Raw genomic sequence first — 24,609 nt, forward strand, 5'->3', positions numbered from 1 at the left:
GACCCAGGCCTCCTAATTGTCCCTAGAACTTTTAAGCAAACAGCTGGAGGCAGGGCTTTCTCCTATAGAGCTCCATTTTCATGGAATGGTCTGCCAACCCATGTGAGAGACGCAGACTCGGTCTCAACCTTTAAGGATTGAAGACTCTTCTCTTCTTCAGTAGGTCCTATGATTGTGTGTAGTCTGGCCCATGAGTGTGAAGGTGAACGGAAAGGCACTGGAGCAACGAACCGCCCTTGAAAAGCAGACTGAACCAGATTGTAAATAAAACGAGGCTGCATTACACACGGCAATGGATATTCCCACCCTGAGTCCCGGCCTGCTCTGCTCTTGCTGATAAAAACAGTTTTATCGTGTGCTGCTTAACCAATGGCTGTGCTGTGTAAGCCTACAGTGGAAGGTCGAGAATAGAGTCTAAGGCTTCTTCCACGTTTTTGTTGTTGATTGATTAGGCCTAGTTCCAAAAAAAATCCTCTGTGTAATCACAGCATTTGGAGATGTTTTAACAAAACAATTGTGTGGTAAATTGACCTAGTTTTTTGACATTTTGAAAAAGTTGTAGACATATTCCTATGAAGTTTGATCTATAATTTTGTAGGAAACCCTTAAGATAAATAATCCACTTGTTTATTTGTGTGTAAAGTAGTAATATGTTGGACGAGCAACTTCACAAGCAGTAAATGCTAGCCAGATAGTTAGCTAGCAACCTTACTACCAGATCATCTGAGGTAAAAATACATTAAAAAGATAATGTAACTTAATTGCAGTTGCAAATGTTTCCACTAGCTAGCTATGTTTTTAAGAGAGAGCTTTTAAATTGGCATCGCTCCCTGTTTTCAGTCACAGGTGGGGACTGGAGTGTGGGTAGTGCAGGAGATGGGCTCATGATTTGCTCCAATTTGACTGGGAATTGCTTTATTTGTGACCATGTAAATGTGATATTTCAGTCTCTTATTTTTGAAGGGGGGGCAACTAAAAAGTGTAAACTGTAACTATCTCCATTAATAGTTTATTCACCCTTTTTTTCACCTTTATTTAACAGTTAAGAACAAATTCTTATTTTCAATGACGTTAACTGCCTGTTCAGGGGCAGAACGACAGATTTGTACTTTGTCAGCTCAGGGATTTGAACTTGCAACCTTTCGGTTATTAGTCCAACACTCTGACCACTAGACTACCCTGCCCCCCCACACCTAAGTGTGAGCTTCCTCCACATACTATCCCCCCCAAACATTGCTTTTTTTGTGTCAGCAATTAGACATTGTTCTTATGGGGTCTAGTTACACCTTAGTACCCTACCATGCTGCCTCGTTGACAACATCTCAGAATGGTGCAGATTACTGTTCGAATTTAAGGTCACTCTTCCCTCCCCGCTTTCGCACGATGACGACAGGCCATAGCCCGGTGTACCCCGGGCCAGATTAATCAAACCCCCTCTATATTAGCCCACACAGCTACAAGGGTCCACTTTCAAGCCAGGTTTAAGACCTCATATTGAAACTCAGAAAACCCAACCGATTAAATATACAATCTTCCAATTATCAACTTCGGTTTAGAGACAAGCTTCAAGAAACCTCTAAACAAGGGCGGCTTAATTTAACCCACTCTGCCCTAGGTGGTAATATCTCTCTAGAAGCTGACCCGTCGTCCGTATTGTGAAACAATTTTAATATTAAAGTAAGATATGAATAGAGAAAGCTGATCTGAGAGCAGGGCTGACTTTCTTTCGATCCTATATGTAGTCCTATCGACAACCACTCCAACGACACACTAGTGAATGTTCTCTCTGCTTGGTGTTTTTGGAAACGTTTGTTATAGGAAGGTTGTCACAAGTTACCACATCCACAAAGTACTAAACCCCGCCCATTTCTTAAATTTACCTTCTTAAAAACGTTATTTTAAACCTAACATTAACCACAGTGTTAACCTTATGCCTAACCTTAAATGAAGACCAAAAATAAAATGTTGATTTTCATGAATTTTTACGATATAGCCAATTTTTACTTTGTGGCTGTGGTAACTAGTATAAACCTTATTGGAACGATGCATCTTAAAAACACTCGTAAGCTAAAATTCCATCGCTTTTGCAAAACCGGGCCTTCAACTACAACTAGCTATCAGTAGATCTGCATACTAACCTATTCTACATAGTTTAATCTCCGGTGTGATTCGATTCCGCAGCAGTCTCCGTAGCCGATCATTCTCCTCCTGGTACTCCACCACCGTTTTCTCAACTGCACCGAAAATCTCCACAGCAGCCGCCGTTAAACGCTCATTTAAAAACAAACGCAACAACTGTAGTTTAGACATTTTCAGTCGAATGAGAGTTGGGTGGCCTATTTAGTTCAGTCAGTATGTCTTATTTTTACTCCACTAAATGATTGCCAAAACAAACTCGTTTCTAATTCTACTTCCGTGTTCTAGTCAAGAAATCTTACAAAATCGTTTGTTCTAATGGCTGGCGAGCCCAGAAAAACACAACAGCGCCGCCAGCTAGGTGGGAGTTGAATCCAGTGCAAAGCAGTTTACAGACCAGTTGAAAAGGAAAACGATAACTACACAGTAGCGGTGCGTGGGTAAAATCACATGGGAAGCCAATCCAGGGGGGAAAAAGCCATATTACAACCGGTGTGTGGTGCTAATTAAGTTGTTTGCTCTATAACCTTATAGTTCATTTGCCTTGCGACAGTGATATATAGGTCTAAAGGCCCAGACAATAAGAAGATACAGTGGCAGAATAAATTCAACCACAACTATGATTCATTAAAAAAAACAGAGCAACCTCTGTCTGGTAAAGTCCTCAAAGAATATTGAATGTTACAAACAGTTACCTGACCTTCAGCATGGTCAAGCAAGTTAATGTTTCCGACATTTTCGGACCACTAAACAACTATTGATTTCAAACTACACAGCATTACTGCAAGTTGCAACGAACACAGGAGCTGCCTGCACAATTCCAGCACCATTTCAACTACAGACCAATCACATCACATCTGTTAATTATTGATGTCCCCTTTAAGGATGGAGCACCCTTGGTCATGCGCAGTGTTGTTCTGTGTTATTCCAGTACTAACTCGTTTGAGTAAATGTGAAGCTCCAGTTCAATTGCTTGTATTCAGAGTCTTTCTTATTACATAAATAAGTACTAAGTGTTAAGACACTACACAGTGACAACTAAAATAAAACAAAAACAATTTAGTCCAATCAGCTTAAGCTAAATATGATGTGGCTGTCTATGATATTGATTTCTGTGTGTGCCTAGTGCGTGCAAGTAGAAAAAAAACATGTTGACTCACCCTACTTGCAGAGAAACGCCAATATCATCCTCCCCTTTCATGTTGCCCAATGCTCTAACGCTCTGTCATGCAGTCAGGTTTTGTTGTCTTAGGCTACCTTACTAAAATACTAGCCTAACTTCCTTTCATGGGCAACAATGCACCAAGGCCAGCTAGTTAACATTAGCACACTACATCTAGCTCCATGCTGAACTTCCATCCTCTCTGCCCAAGGGCACAATGTATACATTTATGGTTGGATCAGAAACGCTGTTATAATCATTGGCCAGAACAAATAATTAAAGTTAAACAACAAGTCCAAATCCATACCTCCATCAATGGCAAATTTAGGAAAGGGACAAATTTAGCTAGCCAATAGAGGACAACAACACGAGGAGATGCAACAATTCAATTTTTTTTCTGTCAATAATGACGTTTAGCTTGTGATGTGATTGGTCTGAAGCCAAATCCAAACTGGCTTCCCTTTACACTTTTTTTTGGTGCGCCAGGACCAATCAGAGCTGAGCTCACTCAGTTTAGCTCATCGCTGATGAGCTATTATTTTTAAGAAGGGAGGTCAAATGCTCGCTGGCTTCCCTTGCATTCATTGCTACGGGCTGCAACAATGTCATACACTTTCTGACCAAACAGCATCAGATAGATACGCTTCACATACTGAGACAGAGGGGCGCTGTTTTGTTAGCTCAGATGCTTTCTCCGGTGAGACACATTAAGCCACTTGCAAATCGAAGGAAATGTATTGTTTATTTATTTTTTATTTCACCTTTATTTAACCAGGCTAGTTGAGAACAAGTTCTCATTTGCAACTGCGACCTGGCCAAGATAAAGCGTAGCAATTCGACACATACAACAACACAGAGTTGCACATGGAATAAACAAAACATACAGTCAATAATACAGTAGAACAAAAGAAAACAAAAAGTCTATGTACAGTGAGTGCAAATGAGGTAAGTTAAGGCAATAAATAGGCCATGGTGGCAAAGTAATTACAATATAGCAATTAAACACTGGAATGGTAGCTCGGCAGAAGATTAATGTGCAGGTAGAGATACTGGGGTGCAAAGGAGCAAAATAAATAAATACCAGTATGGGGATGAGGTAGGTAGATGGGCTGTTTACAGATGGGCTATGTACAGGTGCAGTGATCTGTAATCTGCTCTGACAGCTGGTGCTTAAAGCTAGTGAGGGAGATGTGAGTCTCCAGCTTCAGAGATTTTTGCAATTCGTTCAAATTCGTAAGATGCACTAATTGTAAGTCGCTCTGGATATGAGTGTCTGCTAAATTATTACAATTATAAAAAAATTATTAAACACAGAGAGACGAAATAAAAAAATATTTTGTATGTATTTTTTTCTTGGTCAATTTTTGGGGGGGAAGCCTGGCTACCCTTGGCATCCATGAATACACATCACTGTAACTACATGTACACACACAGTGGTTATCATAAGCATGGAATGATCTGAGATAATCAATTCTTCATCGGGGGTCAACTGTACAGCATTACTCTATACAAGATCCAAGGTAAGATGTCATGAATGAGCAGAATTAGGTCAGAATTGATGGCAAACACTCTTGGACAAATGCTTGTTGTGTTATTTATTGCCTGTATGATTGTTTATCATGCTGATTCTTGATACCATGTGATATGCTGATTCTTCATACCATTTGATATGCTGATTCTTGATACCATGTGATATGCTGATTCTTCATACCATTTGATATGCTGATTCTTCATACCATTTGATATGCTGATTCTTCATACCATTTGATATGCTGATTCTTCATACCATTTGATATGCTGATTCTTCATAACATTTGATATGCTGATTCTTGATACCATTTGATATGCTGATTCTTCATACCATTTGATATGCTGATTCTTGATACCATGTGATATGCTGATTCTTCATACCATTTGAAAGGAAACACAGCAGGGGCTCAAACTTCAGATCCCAGTTCCTACATTTGAATATAAAATTGATTTTATCAAACAAAACTATGCTACATTTTATCTCTGGGTCCTTCAGGATGGCAAATCAGAGCAAGATTACTGAATGTAAGTACATTATTTACCTTCAGAGGTGAATGTATCAAACCAGGTGCCGTGATAAGTTCTCTGTCGTTGTGCACTCTCCTCAAACAATAGCATGTTATTTTAACAAGAATTTAAACGTTCAGCCCATATAAGACGTGTCTATGTCCTGGAAAGTTTGCTGTTACTTACAACGTCATGCTAATCACATTAGCGCATGTTAGCTCAACTGTCCCGGTATAGGGACACTGATCCTGCAGAGGTTCATAAAAAAGGAAAGACACTCGGCCCTCCATGGAATGAGTTTGACACCCCTGTACTACAGGTTATACAGACAGTATTATGAAATGGACACAGTCAAGGAAATGGAGGCACGTAGCTACAGCAGGGTTGGGGTCAATCCCATTTCAACGCCAGTCAATTCAGGAAGTACACAGGAATTAAAATTCTCTTCAACAAAGAACATTTTGAGTTGGAATTTGGTTTCCTTTCTGAAATGACTGGATTTGAAATGGAATCGACCCCAACCCTGCTGTACATATACACAGTACCGTTGAAGACAATAACAAGCTAGATAATTACACAAACACCAACATTTAACTACAGCACAACTGTCCAGCTGACAGCTCACTTAAACCCTCAAATCCGCATATATACATTATCACTTGTGAATGATGCCCAACATAAGAAACAAGGACTTTTTTTTATGTGACTTGTTCAATCATAGTCGCACAGCTCATTTAGCCTAGACCATAAGGCATGTAATAACAGGTGCTCCCGAGTGGCGCGAGCGGTCTAAGGTACTGCATTTCAGTGCAAGAGACACTACCCGGTTCGAATCCAGGCTGAGTCGTCCGGGTAGGGCCTTCATTGTAAATAAGAATTTGTTCTTAACTGACTTGACTCGTTAAATAAATACAAATTAAATCACAACTGAAGTGACCACATAATTCGGCGTTACAACGGGTGTTGAGCCTAACTGGCCTATATAAGCAGTGTGTGAGTTTCAAGTTTGGGGAAAATACATGTCACCATAGAAATGCACCTTTATAATAAGAGCATTACTTGCATTTGCGGCCCCTTTTGATAATGGTGTTTTCCGCTAATGGAACATTTGCGCTTATAGCCTACTACCATGTGCGCATTGCAGCACTTACAATGTGAAGAAATATCCTAATAGTTTATTAAACATTTTAAGCTAAACGTTCTGATCTGTTGTGTCAGCCACATTGCATTAAAAAAAACATATTTGATGCTAGTCGTTGTATTAATTTGGGATCTATCATCCCACAACTGTCCCAGACTATGTTTGGAATGTTTATTTATCGCACAGAATGGAATAGGTCGACTTTTGTACTGTAGGGGATAGGAGATTGACATAGACTAGTGCTTTTGTTGTAGACTAGTGTTTAGGATGCGCGCAGTTGCGTCCCGGATGTGTCTGTCTTCACATGTAGCCTGTGAGAAAGACCCGATCACATGACAGAGAGCAGTGCCTCGATCGCAGTGAGTAAGGAGGGCACAACACAGCACTCAGGGCTACTACGAAAGGCATGGATTTTTTTTTAGGGTGCATTACGGCTGTGAAATTTGAAGTGCTTGTCAAATTGTGAATGAGAGACTTTTGGAGTGTGTACAGCCTGCGCAAAGAACCAGGCAGAGCTCATGCCTTTTCAAGCAACTTTTTTCAAATCATCATTAGTCGCATCATGTAGCCTTAAAATATATTAAACACGACATATAGCCCAAAGTTTGTAGAACAACTATAAATGAAGCATATAGGAATACCTATTTCGTTGTTAACCGTTCAACATATAATGGCTAGCTGCATGTGCGCACTCAAATCGTTTGGAGAAAATATTTATTCAGCTTTGTTTAGTATGAAGTATTCTTCCTACTATAAAATAATGCCTCGGAATGATTAGCAAATCTTGTCTGCTAAATGAACTAGTTGTAGCCCACAGCCATTTGGCACAGTCAGATCAGGACCTAACATAAGACAACACAGAGTATGCTATTCTGTTCTTCTGAAATAGACTACATTTTCTTCATATCATGTTTCTTTAAACCTGTCTAAAATAAATCATGGATATATTGTGAAGGTGTAGGCTATATTACATGGATTTATTAGACTTTTTTAAATGGTTTGTAGGCTTTGATTTGCACTTTTATGTTTATTAACGGTCAATTACCGGCTGACGAAATTTCGTGACCGTCACAGCCCTAGTGGTGGCAGCATCATGTTGTGGGGATGTTTTTCAGCGGAAGAGACTGAGACTAGTCAGGATCAAGGCAAAATTTACCAGAGCAAAGTACAGAGAGATCCTTCATGAAAACCTGCTCCAGAGGCTCAGGACCTCAGACTGGGGCGAAGGTTCACCTTCCAACAGAACAACAACCCTAAGCACACAAGCCAAGGACTGGCTTCAGGACAAGACTCAATGTCCTTGAGTGGCCATCCAGAGCCCAGACTTGAACCCGATCGAACATCTTGTCAGTATGGGGTATTTTGTGTAGATTGATGATGGGGGAAAAAAACTTTAATCGATTTTAGAATAAGGCTGTAACGTAACAAAATGTGGAAAAAGTCAAGCGGTCTGAATAATTTCCAAAGGCACTGTACATGTTGAATGCCCTTCCTTATGAGCCTGCTGAGAATCTGTTGATAATTTGTTTACTGTGAAAAAGCATTGTATCTGGTCAAACTTTCCCCAACAGTTTACTAAGGGTTGGTAACAAGCTGATTGGCTGATTGGTTGGCTGTTTGAGCCAGTAAAGGGTACGTGCTATTCTTGGGTAGCGGAATAACGTTTTCTTCCCTCCAGGCCTGAGGGAACACACTTTCCAGTAGGCTTAGATAGAAGAGATGGCCAATAGGAGTGGCAATATAGTTCACTATCATCCATCCAAGTTGTCAAATCCAGGTGGCTTGTCATTGTTGATAGACAACTATCATTTTTTCACCTGTTCCACACTCACTTTACAAAATTCTAAATTGCAATGCTTGTCTTTCATGGATGTATAGGTTCAGAATTTGTTGTTGGCATGTCAAGCCTAAATTTGCTAAAAAACATTCAAGTAATTGCAGGTGAGCTGCACACAGTGGACTTCCTATTAGGGCAAACCACATCAGTGCTAACAGTATTAACTCAGGTTCATGATTACTGCATACAATAGCTATAGGATAGCTATATGATTGGCATAGGTATTTAGGGGAGATGGAGGGACATAAATTAGGTTTCTTACGTTATGACTGCCAATGCCCCTGGGACAATGTACATTTGCAGCAGCACTACGACAGCTCAGCAACACAATGGTAGGGATTATCTGAGCAGGACTTGGGTCACTGATAAGTCATTGTCTCGACGCAGCCTTGGAATGCGCGTACAGAGTCCAGGAGCCAAGGTTTGGATCATTCCCGGCGTAGAGCATCTTCGGTTTCCAAAAGGTATCAAAATTGTCTATAAAAGTTATGCCAACAGAGCTACAGTAGTCTTCTAGCCAGGTGCGTAATGCCAGTAGCCTGCAGAATATTTCAGAGCGATGGTACCGGACCTAAAATAATTGGCCTCTTTTTGGAATCTTTCAGAGCTGTCATAGAATGGTAGGCAATAGAAGAAAAAATATATAAACAGTTATTGAGACGGTAGGATTCAATAAATATGTTGTTTCATTTAACATGTCCAAACAGGAATGGAAGGTAACGATATTTTGGTGTCACATAAACCAGTGTTAGGAATTAATGTTGGGTGCAATTAGGCTATTGTCAAAATAGGGCTCCAGAATAGCATATTTATTTAGTTCAATAGAATGAATTTGCTTACATATTTTTTGGGGTACACATATTACACAGGCTCAACCACTTGAGGCTAATCACCAAGTGGAAACTCAAAACCCATGAGCCAGATTGCTTTGTACTGCTAGTTAGCAGTGTAATGATTTAATCTAACAGTAAATGTAATGTCTTTAAAACCTTTGCAGCATACTACCCAATGATGTTTCCTCTATATACCCAATGACGTTGCCTCTATATACCCAATGATGTTGCCTCTATATACCCAATGATGTTGCCTCTATATACCCAATGATGTTGCCTCTATATACCCAGTGACGTTGCCTCTATATACCCAATGACGTTGCCTCTATATACCCAATGATGTTTCCTCTATATACCCAATGACGTTGCCTCTATATACCCAATGACGTTGCCTCTATATACCCAATGATGTTTCCTCTATATACCCAATGACGTTGCCTCTATATACCCAGTGACGTTGCCTCTATATACCCAATGACGTTGCCTCTATATACCCAATGATGTTTCCTCTATATACCCAATGACGTTGCCTCTATATACCCAATGACGTTGCCTCTATATACCCAATGATGTTTCCTCTATATACCCAATGACGTTGCCTCTATATACCCAGTGACGTTGCCTCTATATACCCAATGACGTTGCCTCTATATACCCAATGATGTTTCCTCTATATACCCAATGACGTTGCCTCTATATACCCAATGACGTTGCCTCTATATAGCCAATGATGTATCCTCTATATACCCAATGACGTTGCCTCTATATACCCAATGACGTTGCCTCTATATACCCAATGACGTTGCCTCTATATAGCCAATGATGTTGCCTCTATATACCCAATGACTTTGCCTCTATATAGCCAATAACTTTGCCTCTATATACCCAATGATGTTGCCTCTATATACCCAATGATGTTGCCTCTATATACCCAATGACGTTGCCTCTATATACCCAATGACGTTGCCTCTATATACCCAATGATGTTGCCTCTATATAGCCAATGATGTTGCCTCTATATAGCCAATGATGTTGCCTCTATATACCCAATGATGTTGCCTCTATATAGCCAATGATGTTGCCTCTATATACCCAATGATGTTGCCTCTATATAGTGGTTAGTGGTTAGCGTGTTGGACTAGTAACTGAAAGGTTGCAAGATCAAATCCCTGAACTGACAAGGTACAAATCTGTCATTCTGCCCCTGAACAAGGCAGTTAACCCACTGTTCCTAGGCTGTCATTGAAAATAAGAATTTGTTCTTAACTGACTTGCCTAGTTAAATAAATAAATAGTCCATTTGGAAGACCCATTTGCAACCAAGCTTTAACTTCCTGATGTCTTGAGATGATGCTTCAATATATCCACATCATTTTCCCACCTCATGATGCCATCTATTTTGTGAAGTGCACCAGTCCCTCCTGCAGCAAAGCACCCCCACAACATGATGCTGCCACCCCTGTGCTTCAAGGTTGGGATGGTGTTCTTCGGCTTGCAAGCCTCCCCCTTCTTCCTCCAAACATAACGATAGTCATTATGGCCAAACAGTTCTATTTTTGTTTCATCAGACCAGAGGACATTTCTCCAAATGTACGATCTTTGTCCCCATGTGCAGTTGCAAACCGTAGTCTGGCTTTTTTTAATGGCGGTTTTGGAGCAGTGGCTTCTTCCTTGCTGAGCAGCCTTTCAGGTTATGTCGATATAGGACTCGTTTTACTGTGGACATAGATACTTTTGTACCTGTTTACTCCAGCATCTTCACAAGGTCCTTTGCTGTTGTTCTGGGATTGATATACCGGTACACTTTTCACACCAAAGTACGTTCAACTCTAGGAGACAGAACGCGTCTCCTTCCTGAGCGGTATGATGGCTGCGTGGTCCCATGGTGTTTATACTTGCGTACTATTATTTGTACAGATGAACGTGGTACTTTCAGGCATTTGGAAATTGCTCCCAAGGATGAACCAGACTTGTGGAGGTCTACAATTATTTTCAGAGGTCTTTGCTGATTTCTTTTGATTTTCCCATGATGTCAACCAAAGAGGCACTGACTTTGAAGGCAGGCCTTGAAATATATCCATAGGTACACCTTCAATTGCCTGAAATTATGTCAATTAGCCTATCAGAAGCTGCTAAAGGCATGACATAATTTTCTGAAATTTTCCAAGCTGTTTAAAGGCAGTCAACTTTGTGTATGTAAACTTCTGACCATCTGGAATTGTGATACAGTGAATAATAAGTGAAATAATCTGTCTGCAAACAATTGTTGGCAAAAATACTTGTGTCATGCACAAAGTAAATGTCCTAACCGACTTGCCAAAACTGTAGTTTCTTAACAAGAAATTTGTGGAGTGGTTGAAAAACTAGTTTTAATGACTCCAACCTAAGTGTATGTAAACTTCCAACTTCAACTGTATGTGCTTACTTTAGAGTTATTTATGTAACTTTAGTTGTTCTACAAACATTGGGCTATATGTTTAATGCATTTTAAGGCTACATGATGCGACTGATGATGATTTGAAAAAATTTGCTTGAAAAGGCATGGGCTCTCTTAGTTTTTTTTGCGCATACTGCAAACACTACATCAGTCTCTCATTCACAATTGGACAAGCGTTTGATAATGCCTCGAATTCCACAACGGCATCCCCTTTGTGTGGCCGTAACACACCCTAAAAACAATCCATGCCTTTTGTGGCTAGTGGCCGTTGTGCCCTTCTCCCTGAGTGCTACTCGCTCTGAATCACAGCTCACATGGCTCTCCATCACGTGATCGGGTCTTTCTCACAGGCTACAAGTGAAGACAGACACATCGGGGACGCAACTGCGCGAGTCCTTTTCCAATTCCGAGGCGCATATTGAAGATATTGGAAGAACTGTCCACATTTACTTTAAGTCAACCAACAAGATGAGTAGGCCTAAAGAACAGCAAAAGCACTAGTCTATGTCAATCTACTATCCCCCATAGTACAAAAGTCGACCTATTCTTGTCAGGTGCGTGAATGAGGACCCAAAAGCGAATTAACAAACAGAGTTTCTTTAATGATGAACACACGTGGGCTCAGATGGACAGGTAGATTCCGACAGGACAGGACAAGGTTGCAGCAAACACGATGATAGTCTGGTTCAGGCATGAGACACACAAACAAGAATCCGACAAAGACAGGAGCAGAAACAGAGAGAGATATAGGGACCTAATCAGAGGGAAAAAGGGAACAGGTGGGAAAAGGGGTGAATGAGGTAGTCAGAGAAGACAAGGAACAGCTGGGGGAAAGAGGGACAGAAACGGTAACCTAGTACGACCAGCAGAGGGAGACAGGGTGAAAGGAAAGGACAGAAAGACACAACATGACAATACATGACAGTACCCCCCCACTCACCGAGCGCCTCCTGGCGCACTCGAGGAGGAAACCTGGCGGCAACGGAGGAAATCCTCGATCAGCGCACGGTCCAGCACGTCCCGAGAGGGAACCCAACTCCTCTCCTCAGGACCGTACCCCTCCCAATCTACGAGGTACTGGTGACCACGGCCCCGAGGACGCATGTCCAAAATCCTACGGACCCTGTAGATGGGTGCGCCCTCGACAAGGATGGGGGGGGGGGGGGGGAAGACGAGCGGGGGCGCGAAGAACGGGCTTGATACAGGAGACATGGAAGACCGGGTGGACGCGACGAAGGTATCGCGGAAGAAGAAGTCGAACTGCGACAGGATTAATGACCCGAGAAATACGGAACGGACCAATGAACCGCGGGGTCAACTTGCGAGAAGCCGTCTTAAGGGGAAGGTTCTGAGTGGAGAGCCAAACTCTCTGACCGCGACAATATCTAGGACTCTTAGTTCTACGCTTATTAGCAGCCCTCACAGTCTGCGTCCTATAACGGCAAAGTGCAGACCTGACCCTCTTCCAGGTGCGCTCGCAACGTTGGACAAAAGCCTGAGCGGAGGGGACGCTGGACTCGGCGAACTGAGATGAGAACAGCGGAGGCTGGTACCCGAGGCTACTCTGAAAAGGAGATAGCCCGGTCGCAGACGAAGGAAGCGAGTTGTGGGCGTATTCTGCCCAGGGGAGCTGTTCTGACCAAGACGCAGGGTTGCGAAAAGAAAGACTGCGTAAGATGCGACCAATAGTCTGATTGGCCCGTTCTGCTTGACCGTTAGACTGGGGGTGAAAGCCGGAAGAGAGACTGACGGAAGCCCCAATCAAACGGCAAAACTCCCTCCAAAATTGAGACGTGAATTGCGGACCTCTGTCCGAAACGACGTCTGACGGAAGGCCATGAATTCTGAAAACATTCTCGATGATGATTTGTGCCGTCTCTTTAGCAGAAGGAAGCTTAGCAAGGGGAATGAAATGAGCCGCCTTAGAGAACCTACCGACAACCGTAAGAATAACAGTCTTCCCCGCTGACGAAGGCAGTCCGGTGACAAAATCTAAGGCGATGTGAGACCACGGTCGAGAGGGAATGGGAAGCGGCCTGAGACGGCCGGCAGGAGGGGAGTTACCGGACTTAGTCTGCGCGCAGACCGAACAAGCAGCCACGAAACGACGCGTGTCATGCTCCCGGGTGGGCCACCAAAAACGCTGGCGAATGGAAGCAAGCGTACCCCGAACGCCAGGGTGGCCGGCTAACTTGGCAGAGTGAGCCCACTGAAGAACGGCCAGACGAGTAGGAACGGGAACGAAAAGAAGGTTCCTAGGACAAGCGCGCGGCGACGGAGTGTGAGTGAGCGCTTGCTTTACCTGCCTCTCAATTCCCCAGACAGTCAACCCGACAACACGCCCCTCAGGGAGAATCCCCTCGGGGTCAGTGGAGGCTACTGAAGAACTGAAGAGACGAGATAAAGCATCAGGCTTGGTGTTCTTAGAGCCCGGACGATAAGAAATCACGAACTCGAAACGAGCGAAAAACAGCGCCCAACGCGCCTGACGCGCATTAAGTCGTTTGGCAGAACGGATGTACTCAAGGTTCCTATGGTCAGTCCAAACGACAAAAGGAACGGTCGCCCCCTCCAACCACTGTCGCCATTCGCCCAGGGCTAACCGGATGGCGAGCAGTTCGCGGTTTCCCACATCATAGTTACGTTCCGACGGCGACAGGCGATGAAAAAAATACGCGCATGGGTGGACCTTGTCGTCAGAGAGGGAGCGCTGAGAAAGAATGGCTCCCACGCCCACCTCTGACGCGTCAACCTCGACAACGAACTGTCTAGAGACGTCAGGTGTAACAAGGATAGGAGCGGATGTAAAACGATTCTTGAGGAGATCAAAAGCTCCCTGGGCGGAAACGGACCACTTAAAGCACGTCTTGACAGAAGTAAGGGCTGTGAGAGGAGCTGCCACCTGACCGAAATTACGGATGAAACGACGATAGAAGTTCGCGAAGCCGAGAAAGCGCTGCAGCTCGACGCGTGACTTAGGGGCGGGCCAATCAATGACAGCTTGGACCTTAGCGGGATCCATCTTAATGCCTTCAGCGGAAATAACAGAACCGAGAAATGTGACGGAGGAGGCATGAAAAGTGCACTTCTCAGCCTTCACAAAAAGACAATTCTCTAAAAGGCGCTGGAGGACACGTCGAACGTGCTGAACATGAATCTGGAGTGACGGTGAAAAAATCAGGATATCGTCAAGGTAAACGAAAACAAAGATGTTCAGCATGTCTCTCAGGACATCATTGACTAATGCCTGAAAGACAGCTGGAGCGTTAGCGAGGCCGAAAGGAAGAACCCGGTATTCAAAGTGCCCTAACGGAGTGTTAAACGCCGTCTTCCACTCGTCCCCCTCCCTGATGCGCACGAGATGGTAAGCGTTACGAAGGTCCAACTTAGTGAAAAACCTGGCTCCCTGCAGGATCTCGAAGGCTGAAGACATAAGAGGAAGCGGATAACGATTCTTCACTGTTATGTCATTCAGCCCTCGATAATCTATGCAGGGGCGCAGAGACCCGTCCTTCTTCTTGACAAAACAAAAACCCCGCTCCGGCGGGAGAGGAGGAGGGGACTATGGTACCGGCGTCAAGAGCTACAGACAAATAATCCTCGAGAGCCTTACGTTCGGGAGCCGACAGAGAGTATAGTCTACCCCGGGGGGGAGTGGTTCCCGGAAGGAGATCAATACTACAATCATACGACCGGTGTGGAGGAAGAGAGGTGGCCCTGGACCGACTGAACACCGTGCGCAGATCGTGATATTCCTCCGGCACCCCTGTCAAATCACCAGGCTCCTCCTGTGAAGAAGAGACAGAGGAAACAGGAGGGATAGCAGACATTAAACATTTCACATGACAAGAGACGTTCCAGGAGAGGATAGAATTACTAGACCAATTAATGGAAGGATTATGACAAACTAGCCAGGGATGGCCCAAAACAACAGGTGTAAAAGGTGAACGAAAAATTAAAAAAGAAATGGTTTCGCTATGATTACCAGAAACAGTGAGGGTTAAAGGTAGCGTCTCACGCTGAATCCTGGGGAGAGGACTACCATCCAGGGCGAACAAGGCCGTGGACTCCCTTAACTGTCTGAGAGGAATGTCATGTTCCCGAGCCCAGGTCTCGTCCATAAAACAGCCCTCCGCCCCAGAGTCTATTAAGGCACTGCAGGAAGCTGACGAACCGGTCCAGCGTAGATGGACCGACAAGGTAGTGCAGGATCTTGAAGGAGAGACAGGAGTAGTAGCGCTCACCAGTAGCCCTCCGCTTACTGATGAGCTTTGGCTTTTACTGGACATGAAGTGACAAAATGACCAGCAGAACCGCAATAGAGACAGAGGCGGTTGGTGATTCTCCGTTCCCTCTCCTTAGTCGAGATGCGGATACCTCCCAGCTGCATAGGCTCAGCTCCCGAGCCGGCAGAGGAAGATGGTAGTGATGCGGAGAGGGGGGCAACGGAGAACGCGAGCTCCTTTCCACGAGCTCGGTGACGAAGATCAACCCGTCGCTCAATGCGAATAGCGAGTTCAATCAAGGAATCCACGCTGGAAGGAACCTCCCGGGAGAGAATCTCATCCTTTACCTCTGCGCGGAGACCCTCCAGAAGACGAGCGAGCAAAGCCGGCTCGTTCCAGCCACTGGAGGCAGCAAGAGTGCGAAACTCAATAGAGTAGTCTGTTATGGATCGATTGCCTTGACATAGGGAAGACAGGGCCCTGGAAGCCTCCTCCCCAAAAACAGATCGATCAAAAACCCGTATCATCTCCTCCTTAAAGTCCTGATACTGGTTAGTACACTCAGCCCTTGCCTCCCAGATTGCCGTGCCCCACTCACGAGCCCGTCCAGTAAGGAGAGATATGACGTAGGCGACACGAGCAGTGCTCCTGGCGTAAGTGTTGGGCTGGAGAGAAAACACAATATCACACTGGGTGAGGAACGAGCGGCATTCAGTGGGCTCCCCAGAGTAACACGGCGGGTTATTGATTCTGGGCTCCGGAGATTCGAAAGCCCTGGAAGTGGCCGGTGGATCGAGGCGGAGATGGTGAACCTGTTCTGTGAGGTTGGAGACTTGGGTGGCCAGGGTCTCAACGGCATGTCGAGCAGCAGACAATTCCTGCTCGTGTCTGCCTAGCATCGCTCCCTGGATCTCGACGGCTGAGTGGAGAGGATCCGAAGTCGCTGGGTCCATTCTTGGTCGGATTCTTCTGTCAGGTGCGTGAATGAGGACCCAAAAGCGAATTAACAAACAGAGTTTCTTTAATGATGAACACACGTGGGCTCAGATGGACAGGTAGATTCCGACAGGACAGGACAAGGTTGCAGCAAACACGATGATAGTCTGGTTCAGGCATGAGACACACAAACAAGAATCCGACAAAGACAGGAGCAGAAACAGAGAGAGATATAGGGACCTAATCAGAGGGAAAAAGGGAACAGGTGGGAAAAGGGGTGAATGAGGTAGTCAGAGAAGACAAGGAACAGCTGGGGGAAAGAGGGACAGAAACGGTAACCTAGTACGACCAGCAGAGGGAGACAGGGTGAAAGGAAAGGACAGAAAGACACAACATGACAATACATGACAATTCTATTCTGTGCGAGACATAAATATTCCAAACATAGTCTGGAACAGTTGTGGGATGATAGATCCCAAATTAATACAACGACTAGCATCAAATATGTTTTTTTTATGCAATATGGCTGACACAACAGATCAGAACGTTGAGCTTAAACTGTTTAATAAACTATGAGGCTGTTTCTTCACATTGTAAGTGCTGCAATGCGCACATGGTAGTAGGCTATAAGCACAAATGTTCCATTAGCAGAAAACACCATTATCAAAAGGGACCGCAAAAATGCAATTATGCATGTAATACTTTTATTATAAAGGTGCATTTTTTAATGGTGAAAATGATCTTCTGCAAACTTGAAACTCACGCGCGCTGCTTATGTATGCCAGTTAGGCTTTATTTTTATTAGTTATTTGACCACTTTAGTTGCGATACAAACCTTATTAAAACATATAGGCCTATGGGCTAGGCTACATGAGGTTGTGTGACTATGATTGAGCAAGTCACAAAAGAAAGGCATTGTTTCTTATGCTGGGCATCATTCACAAGTGATATACACTGCTCAAAAAAATAAAGGGAACACCAAAATAACACATCCTAGATCTGAATGAATGAAATATTTTTATTAAATACTGTTTTCTTTTCATAGTTGAATGTGCTGACAACAAAATCACACAAAAATTATCAATGGAAATCAAATTTATCAACCCATGGAGGTCTGGATTTGAAGTCACACTCAAAATTAAAGTGGAAAACCACACTACAGGCTGATCCAACTTTGATGTAATGTCCTTAAAACAAGTCAAAATGAGGCTCAGTAGTGTGTGTGGCCTCCACGTGCCTGTATGACCTCCCTACAACGCCTGGGCATGCTCCTGATGAGGTGGCGGATGGTCTCCTGAGGGATCTCCTCCCAGACCTGGACTAAAGCATCCGCCAACTCCTGGACAGTCTGTGGTGCAATGTGGCGTTGGTGGATGGAGCGAGACATGATGTCCCAGATGTGCTCAATTGGATTCAGGTCTGGGGAATGGGCGGGCCAGTCCATAGCATCAATGCCTTCCTCTTGCAGGAACTGCTGACACACTCCAGCCACATGAGGTCTAGCATTGCATTAGGAGGAACCCAGGGCCAACCGCACCAGCATATGGTCTCACAAGGGGTCTGAGGATCTCATCTCGGTACCTAATGGCAGTCAGGCTACCTCTGGTGAGCACATGGAGGAAAGAAATGCCTCCAAAGAAATGCCACCCCACACCATGACTGACCCACCGCCAAATCGGTCATGCTGGAGGATGTTGCAGGCAGCAGAATGTTCTCCACGGCGTCTCCAGACTGTCACGTCTGTCACATGTGCTCAGTGTGAACCTGCTTTCATCTGTGAAGAGCACAGGGCGCCAGTGGCGAATTTGCCACTCTTGGTGTTCTCTGGCAAATGCCAAACGTCCTGCATAGTGTTGGGCTGTAAGCACAACCCCCACCTGTGGACGTCGGGCCCTCATGGAGTCTGTGTCTGACCGTTTGAGCACACACGCACATTTGTGGCCTGCTCGAGGTCATTTTGCAGGGCTCTGGCAGTGCTCCTCCTGCTCCTCCTTGCACAAAGGCGGAGGTAGCGGTCCTGCTGCTGGGTTGTTGCCCTCCTACGGCCTCCTCCACGTCTCCTGATGTACTGGCCTGTCTCTTAGCGCCTCCATGCTCTGGACTCTACGCTGACAGACACAGCAAACCTTCTTGCCACAGCTCGCATTGATGTGCCATCCTGGATGAGCTGCACTACCTGAGCCACTTGTGTGGGTTGTAGACTCCGTCTCATGGTACCACTAGAGTGAAAGCACCACCAGCATTCCAAAGTGACCAAAACATCAGCCAGGAAGCATAGGAACTGAGAAGTGGTCTGTAGTCACCACCTGCAGAACCACTCCTTTATTGGGGGTGTCTTGCTAATTGCCTATAATTTCCACCTGTTGTCTATTTCATTTGCATAACAGCATGTGAAATTTATTGTCAATCAGTGTTGCTTCCTAAGTGGACAGTTTGATTTCACAGAAGTGTGATTGACTTGGAGTTACATTGTGTTGTTTAAGTGTTTCCCTTTATTTTTTTGAGCTGTGAAATCAAGTGTTGGGCTAATTTTGTCACCCATCAGACTATTCTTGATTTGATCTTGTCTTTGCATATACTAAGTAATATGTGTGACATTTGTTTTGATTTAGAATGGACCATTAACATGCACCTGTATCGAAACAGGGGCAGATGGAAAAATGACATATCATCTATGCCCTTAAATAGCGAGGGGTTTATTTTCATGGCAGCCAGGTAGGCTATACTCCCGTTATAAATATAAGCAATGTGGTTAATATTAGGAAAGTTTAAAAAATAAATATAGTAGGCCTATCCTATGGAAAGCTGATGGGATCCTCCTCTTTTTAGTAGAGGCAATCACTCCGTTTTCTCCCGCAATTGCTTAGCTTATTGACATATTGCGCAACACGGGCTCTCATGAAGTGTTTGATTCGATTTTCAAATACATTTGCATTGGTGTCATGGTGATTAGAGGGACAATAGAGTGCTTGAGTACCCGGCAGTTAGCAAGTTTGGTAGGCTACTAATAACTATCAGCAGCATCAGAGCTTGGAGAAGCCTAATTACCGTGACTAAGCGGTCAGGTGGAATTTGACTGCCTTCGTGACTCGTGACTGCTGGTGTGGCGGTAATATGGTCACCATAACAACCCTACTACACATAACACATAAGACATCTGAACAGCAGATCTGTGAGATTCCCATAATACAGGCACTACGGTTTGTTCATTATCAAATGTTTTAATTGACATCAAACTTTATTTACACAAAACATTTTACTAAAGTAAATCCATCACGTATCTATTTATCTGAAACCCACAGCAGGAATGATCCAGAGTAGCTTTGCTTTTCTAAGAGTGTTGTTCACATCCTCCATTTTTATTCCTCATCTTCTGATAGGAGATCTTTGTCCTGTCTTTCTTTGCTTTCCTAAGAGTGTTGTTCACATCCTCCATTTTAATCCCCATCTTCTGATAGGAGATCTTTGTCCTAATTTTCTTTCTCCTTTGCGTTTTCATTGTTTTTCACATGCGTCAGCAGGTTTACCTTCTGAATTAATATTTTCTACCACAGACCATGTAAGTAGCCATATGATTACTCTCCAGTGTGAGTCCGTACATGTGCAGTTAGGTGCTCTTTGCGAATGAAGCCTTTACCACAGTAACCACAGCTAAATGGTTTCTTTCCTGTGTGAGTCAGTATATGCCTCCTTAGGTCCCCCTTCTGAATAAAGCTCTTCCCACAGTAACCACAGGTAAATGGTTTCTCTCCTGTGTGGATTCTCATGTGAGTGGACAGATGTCCTTTTTGTTTGAAGATCTTGCCACAAAAGGGGCATGTGCAGAGTTTACCACCATGACAGAGTCGGACATGGGCCTTCAGTTTACAGGTGGAGTTGTAGCGTTTTTTGCAGAAGCTGCATTCGCAGGGTCTCTTCTTGGGGAGAGTCACATGTCTCTGCAGGTCAGCTTTCAGAGCAAACATTTCACCACAGTCACGGCAGTGGTGAGTTATTCTAGATGTGGTGCTGAGTTTGGAAGAGAGTTCCCCGAATGGTGGGTTGAGATCAAATGGTAGACTACTGTCAAGTTCTACTGGGTCGCTGCTTATGGCTGTACTGTGGCTGGAGGCATTGTTCTGATTATCTGGAGGGTAACAGGGAATGTCCAGACCCCTTAGGTGGGTCACAGTGCCAAAAGGTTTAGGATCCACTGGTTCAGATTCACGCTCTCTGTTATCCACAGTCTGGTTTTGGGGAAGAGTCAAGGACGGAAGTGGGTCCTTCTGATCACATTCATTTTTCAAACAGGAAGTAGTGAATATGGAGTAATTCGTATCAAAGAGTCCTTGAAGCTGTTCTTCCTCCTCACTGGTCCTGAGTTCGTCCTGTTCTTCTTTAATCAGTGTGATCTCTGGGTCCTTCTGTCCCAGACTGGGGCTCCATTCCTGCTCACAATGCTGCTGCTCAGGGGGAACGTCCTCTTCAGAGACAGAGACAGACAGCTGCAGTGAGTCTGGAGGGAAGGAGAGGAGGAGCAGAGGTCATCTATACAGTAGCAAAAAGTAGTTAAAATTGATAAAAGGTCAACAATTACACGTAAACAATTGTATAATAAGACAATCCATGGAATTCAGACATTTTGGTGGGACTTCATGCATTTAATTGAATGTCAAATCTAAAAATGCTTCTTCTTTGAAATGATTACATTCCAAGATTTTTAAACCACATAATGGTGGTCTTAACTATATTTATTATACATTTATTAACGTTTGAACTACGGATTAAAGCACACAAAGAAAAATAACACAGTTACACAGGTCAAACACAGGTACGAGGTAGGCATTAAAGAATGGCCAATTTTTACAGTTTGGACTGATACAGTAAGTGACGACGTAATCGGAGGTAGACTCCGCCAGCACTCAACACAACTGATGTATATATGGTGGAGTCGAGTTCTCTCAGCTAGCCATTTCAAATTGCATGACACAGACCACACAATTTAATCATACATATGAATTCTTTATTGTTCATTTTATCTTAAAGGCTACACAGCTTAAAGCCGAATTGCCGTATATATTATTTATAAAGATAAATAAATGGAGAGAGAGCAATTAGTTGTTTAGCTAGCTAGGTAGATAAATGAGCGTTAGAAACATTAAAAAACAAATTATTACATTTTTTTTGTTGTTAAATGGTGATCTCTATTTGCAGTTTACTAATTGAGCAGAATTATATACGTACCAGTAGATTTACATACTTTATTGTATTCAACCTTAATTTAACTAGGCAAGTCCGTTTAGAACAAATTCTTATTTTACAAGGACTGCCTACCCCGGCCAAACCTGGACAATGCTGGGCCAATTGTGCGCCGCCCTATGGGATTCCCAATCACGGCCGGGTTGTGATACAGCCTAGAATCGAACCAGGGCCTGTAGTGATGCTTCTAGCACTGAGATGCAGTGCCTTAGACCGCTGCGCCACTCGGGAGCCCATACTAACCTATTATAAGGCCGTCCTCCTCAGTGAATTTCATTAAAATAAAAATGGTGAAACATTTAAAAAGTTATCCTTTTTATATAAAACTATACTAAATATATTCAGGTCACCAAATAATTGATATAAACACACTGTTTTGCAATGAAGGTCTACAGTAGCCTCAGCATGGTGTAGCCGGAGGACAGCTGGCTTCCGTCCTCCCCTGGGTACATTGACTTCAATACAAAACCTAGGAGGCTCATGGTCTCTCACCCTATTCCATATAATTACACAGTAATTGTGACAACTTCCGGAGGACGTCCTCTGACCTATCAGAGTTCTGCAGCATGAATTGACATGTCCACCCAGTCTAAGGATAAGAGAATGAATCTAGTACTAAAAGCATAAGCTACAGCTAGCTAGCACTGCAGTGCATAAAATGTGGTGAATAGTTGGCTCAAAGAGAGAGAGACAGTAGTTTAACAGTTTTTAACAAATTATTTTCTTAAATGGAGAAGCAAGAGAGAGAGAGCTAGCTATATTTCATTATTTATTTATTTAACTTCAGTTACATAGCTTGCTAATGTTGCTAGCTAGTTTAGCCTACTCAAACACCTGGCTCAAACAGAGGGATGCTATGTTAGCTAGCTGGCTATGGCTATCCAACAGAGAAGGATGCTATGTTAGCTAGCTGGCTATGGCTTTCCAATACAGGAACTCTTCCAAGTGAAGGTAAGCTTTTGGTTTTACGAATGTATTGCCACCGGGGCCCGCCGGAGTAACTGCTAAAATGCTTAATGACTGTACACTATATTGTATGATGGTAGCAGGTTTACTAACGTGTTAGTTATATTAGTAAAGTTGACAATGACGTTATAATAAGGTGACAACGATGAAGGCTGTGTGTAGAGGCTATGATATGATGGTTTGGCTTGGTAAGGTTTTTTCACCTGGTCACAGAAAGCTGGTGTTGTGCATTGAAGTCCACAAGCGAAGGGAAAAGGTGAGAGGAGGAGAGCTCATAGTTGCGAGAAGGAATACCACGAGCTGTTTGTATGTGGCTGTTATGAAAGTAAACAGTGTTTGTGTGTGATCAAGAGTTTATTCATTCCGCCGACTCGGTTGAAAAACGTTTCTTAAATGGAACAAGGATAAACTTAACTGAATTTGCCCAATAGAAACTCTCGTTTTCAACTGTTGGACTAATGATTACAACCTAGATAAGGTAGATGCAGGCAAGGTCGTATTTTATGTGTCACTGTCTGTCCACGTGTCGCCTCAATTTTTTTCTCTAGATCTGTGTGCACCTATTTTGTCAACTTCCATTCATTCATAGGCTAGGTTGTAGCAACCTCATGATGGGTATAGGTGACATTTGAGTATTATGTAGTAGCTAAAACATATCGATGTTACATTGAGCTGGGTGAATGGAATATGAATGAGTCATCCAATATGCTGTAACAGAAATAAGCCAATGCGCATAAATCCCAATAATAGTCCTCCCTCATCTTAAATGGCACCGACAGCCACTGAGTCTTACCTATTTTACATAGTTGTATCTCCGGTGTGATCCGCAGCATTCTCCGTAGCCGATCATTCTCCTCCTGGTACTCCACTACCGTTTTCTCAACTGCCCCGAAAATCTCCACAGCAGCCGCCGTTAAACGATCATTCAAAAACACACGCAACAATTGTAGTTCAGACATTTTCAGACAAATTAGCTTTGTGTAGCCTATTCAGTTCAGTCAGTATGTGTTTGTAATGTAAACTCGTTTCCAATCCTACTTCCGTGTTTAAGTCAAGGATTTTTTTAAAACTCCTTCGCTCTAGTGGGTGGCACACTTGGGAACGCACAACAGCGCCGCCAGCTGAATGGGAGTTTAATACTGTGCAAAACAGCCTACAGACTAGTGGTAAAGAGAAACGATAACTACATGTTGACAGACAGTGGTGTTCATAAGTATAGGGTTATCTCAATTCATCATGAGGAGTCGTCTGTATATCATTACTCTATACAGCATTACATGAATAATAATGAATGAGCACCATTATAGGTCAGAATTTATGATAAATAATCCTGGACAAAAATGCAAGGAGATGTTTTCTTGAAAGTATATTTGAAATGTATCAATATTATTTATGTATACAACCACGGGTTTTACTTCGAGGTACAGACAAGTGATAATGGAAATAGATAACTACATGGGGGGGGGGGGGGGGGGTGTTTAGAATACGTAATAGGGTGATCTAAGATGTTAATTTCTTGTATGAACTGAATGGAAAGACAACACATTGTAACACTCCTGACAACAGTACTTGCTTGGGACTGATGTGACAGCATGCGCAAAACCAGAGAATGCAGTTATCAAGAGGATATTATGAAGAATGATATTGAATTGGGACTGGA

The 24,609-nt window shown here is 43.5% G+C and overlaps 2 protein-coding genes across 4 annotated transcripts in view; both read right to left on the minus strand.

Annotated features, from left to right (window-relative positions):
* LOC110531390 (zinc finger protein 250) overlaps nt 1-2,429 on the minus strand; it is a 44,088-nt gene extending 41,659 nt beyond the window's left edge. Inside the window, exon 1 of one of the 3 annotated variants that reach the window (XR_005053160.1) lies at nt 2,139-2,270. Coding sequence is in view for 2 of the 3 variants with exons in the window: in XM_036987242.1 (XP_036843137.1) it covers nt 2,139-2,310 (172 nt within the window). In the remaining variant the exon portion in view is untranslated. Of the gene's footprint in view, nt 1-2,138 lie in introns of all 3 variants that reach the window. The other 2 variants (XM_036987242.1, XM_021614580.2) reach the window with 2 other exon arrangements.
* Nucleotides 2,430-19,925: 17,496 nt separating this feature from the next.
* LOC118936450 (zinc finger protein Gfi-1b-like) lies at nt 19,926-24,012 on the minus strand. The gene is made up of 2 exons (XM_036987237.1): nt 23,743-24,012; nt 19,926-21,240 (listed from the first exon to the last, which is right to left on the minus strand). The coding sequence occupies exons 1-2, from the start codon at nt 23,906-23,908 to the stop codon at nt 20,321-20,323; spliced, it is 1,086 nt and encodes a 361-aa protein (XP_036843132.1). The 5' UTR covers nt 23,909-24,012; the 3' UTR covers nt 19,926-20,320.
* Between the last annotated feature and the right edge of the window lie 597 nt (nt 24,013-24,609).

Source organism: Oncorhynchus mykiss, chromosome 9 (assembly GCF_013265735.2).
Source record: "Oncorhynchus mykiss isolate Arlee chromosome 9, USDA_OmykA_1.1, whole genome shotgun sequence".
Classification (NCBI taxonomy): Eukaryota; Metazoa; Chordata; class Actinopteri; order Salmoniformes; family Salmonidae; genus Oncorhynchus; species Oncorhynchus mykiss.

Excerpts from the sequence above, each read along its gene's own strand:
- LOC118936450 (XM_036987237.1), bottom strand. The coding sequence starts at position 23,908 with ATGTCTGAACTACAATTGTTGCGTGTGTTTTTGAATGATCGTTTAACG. Across the intron at positions 21,241-23,742 it reads GATACAACTATGTAAAATAG|ACTCACTGCAGCTGTCTGTC; the intron begins GTAAGACTCAGT and ends CCTTCCCTCCAG.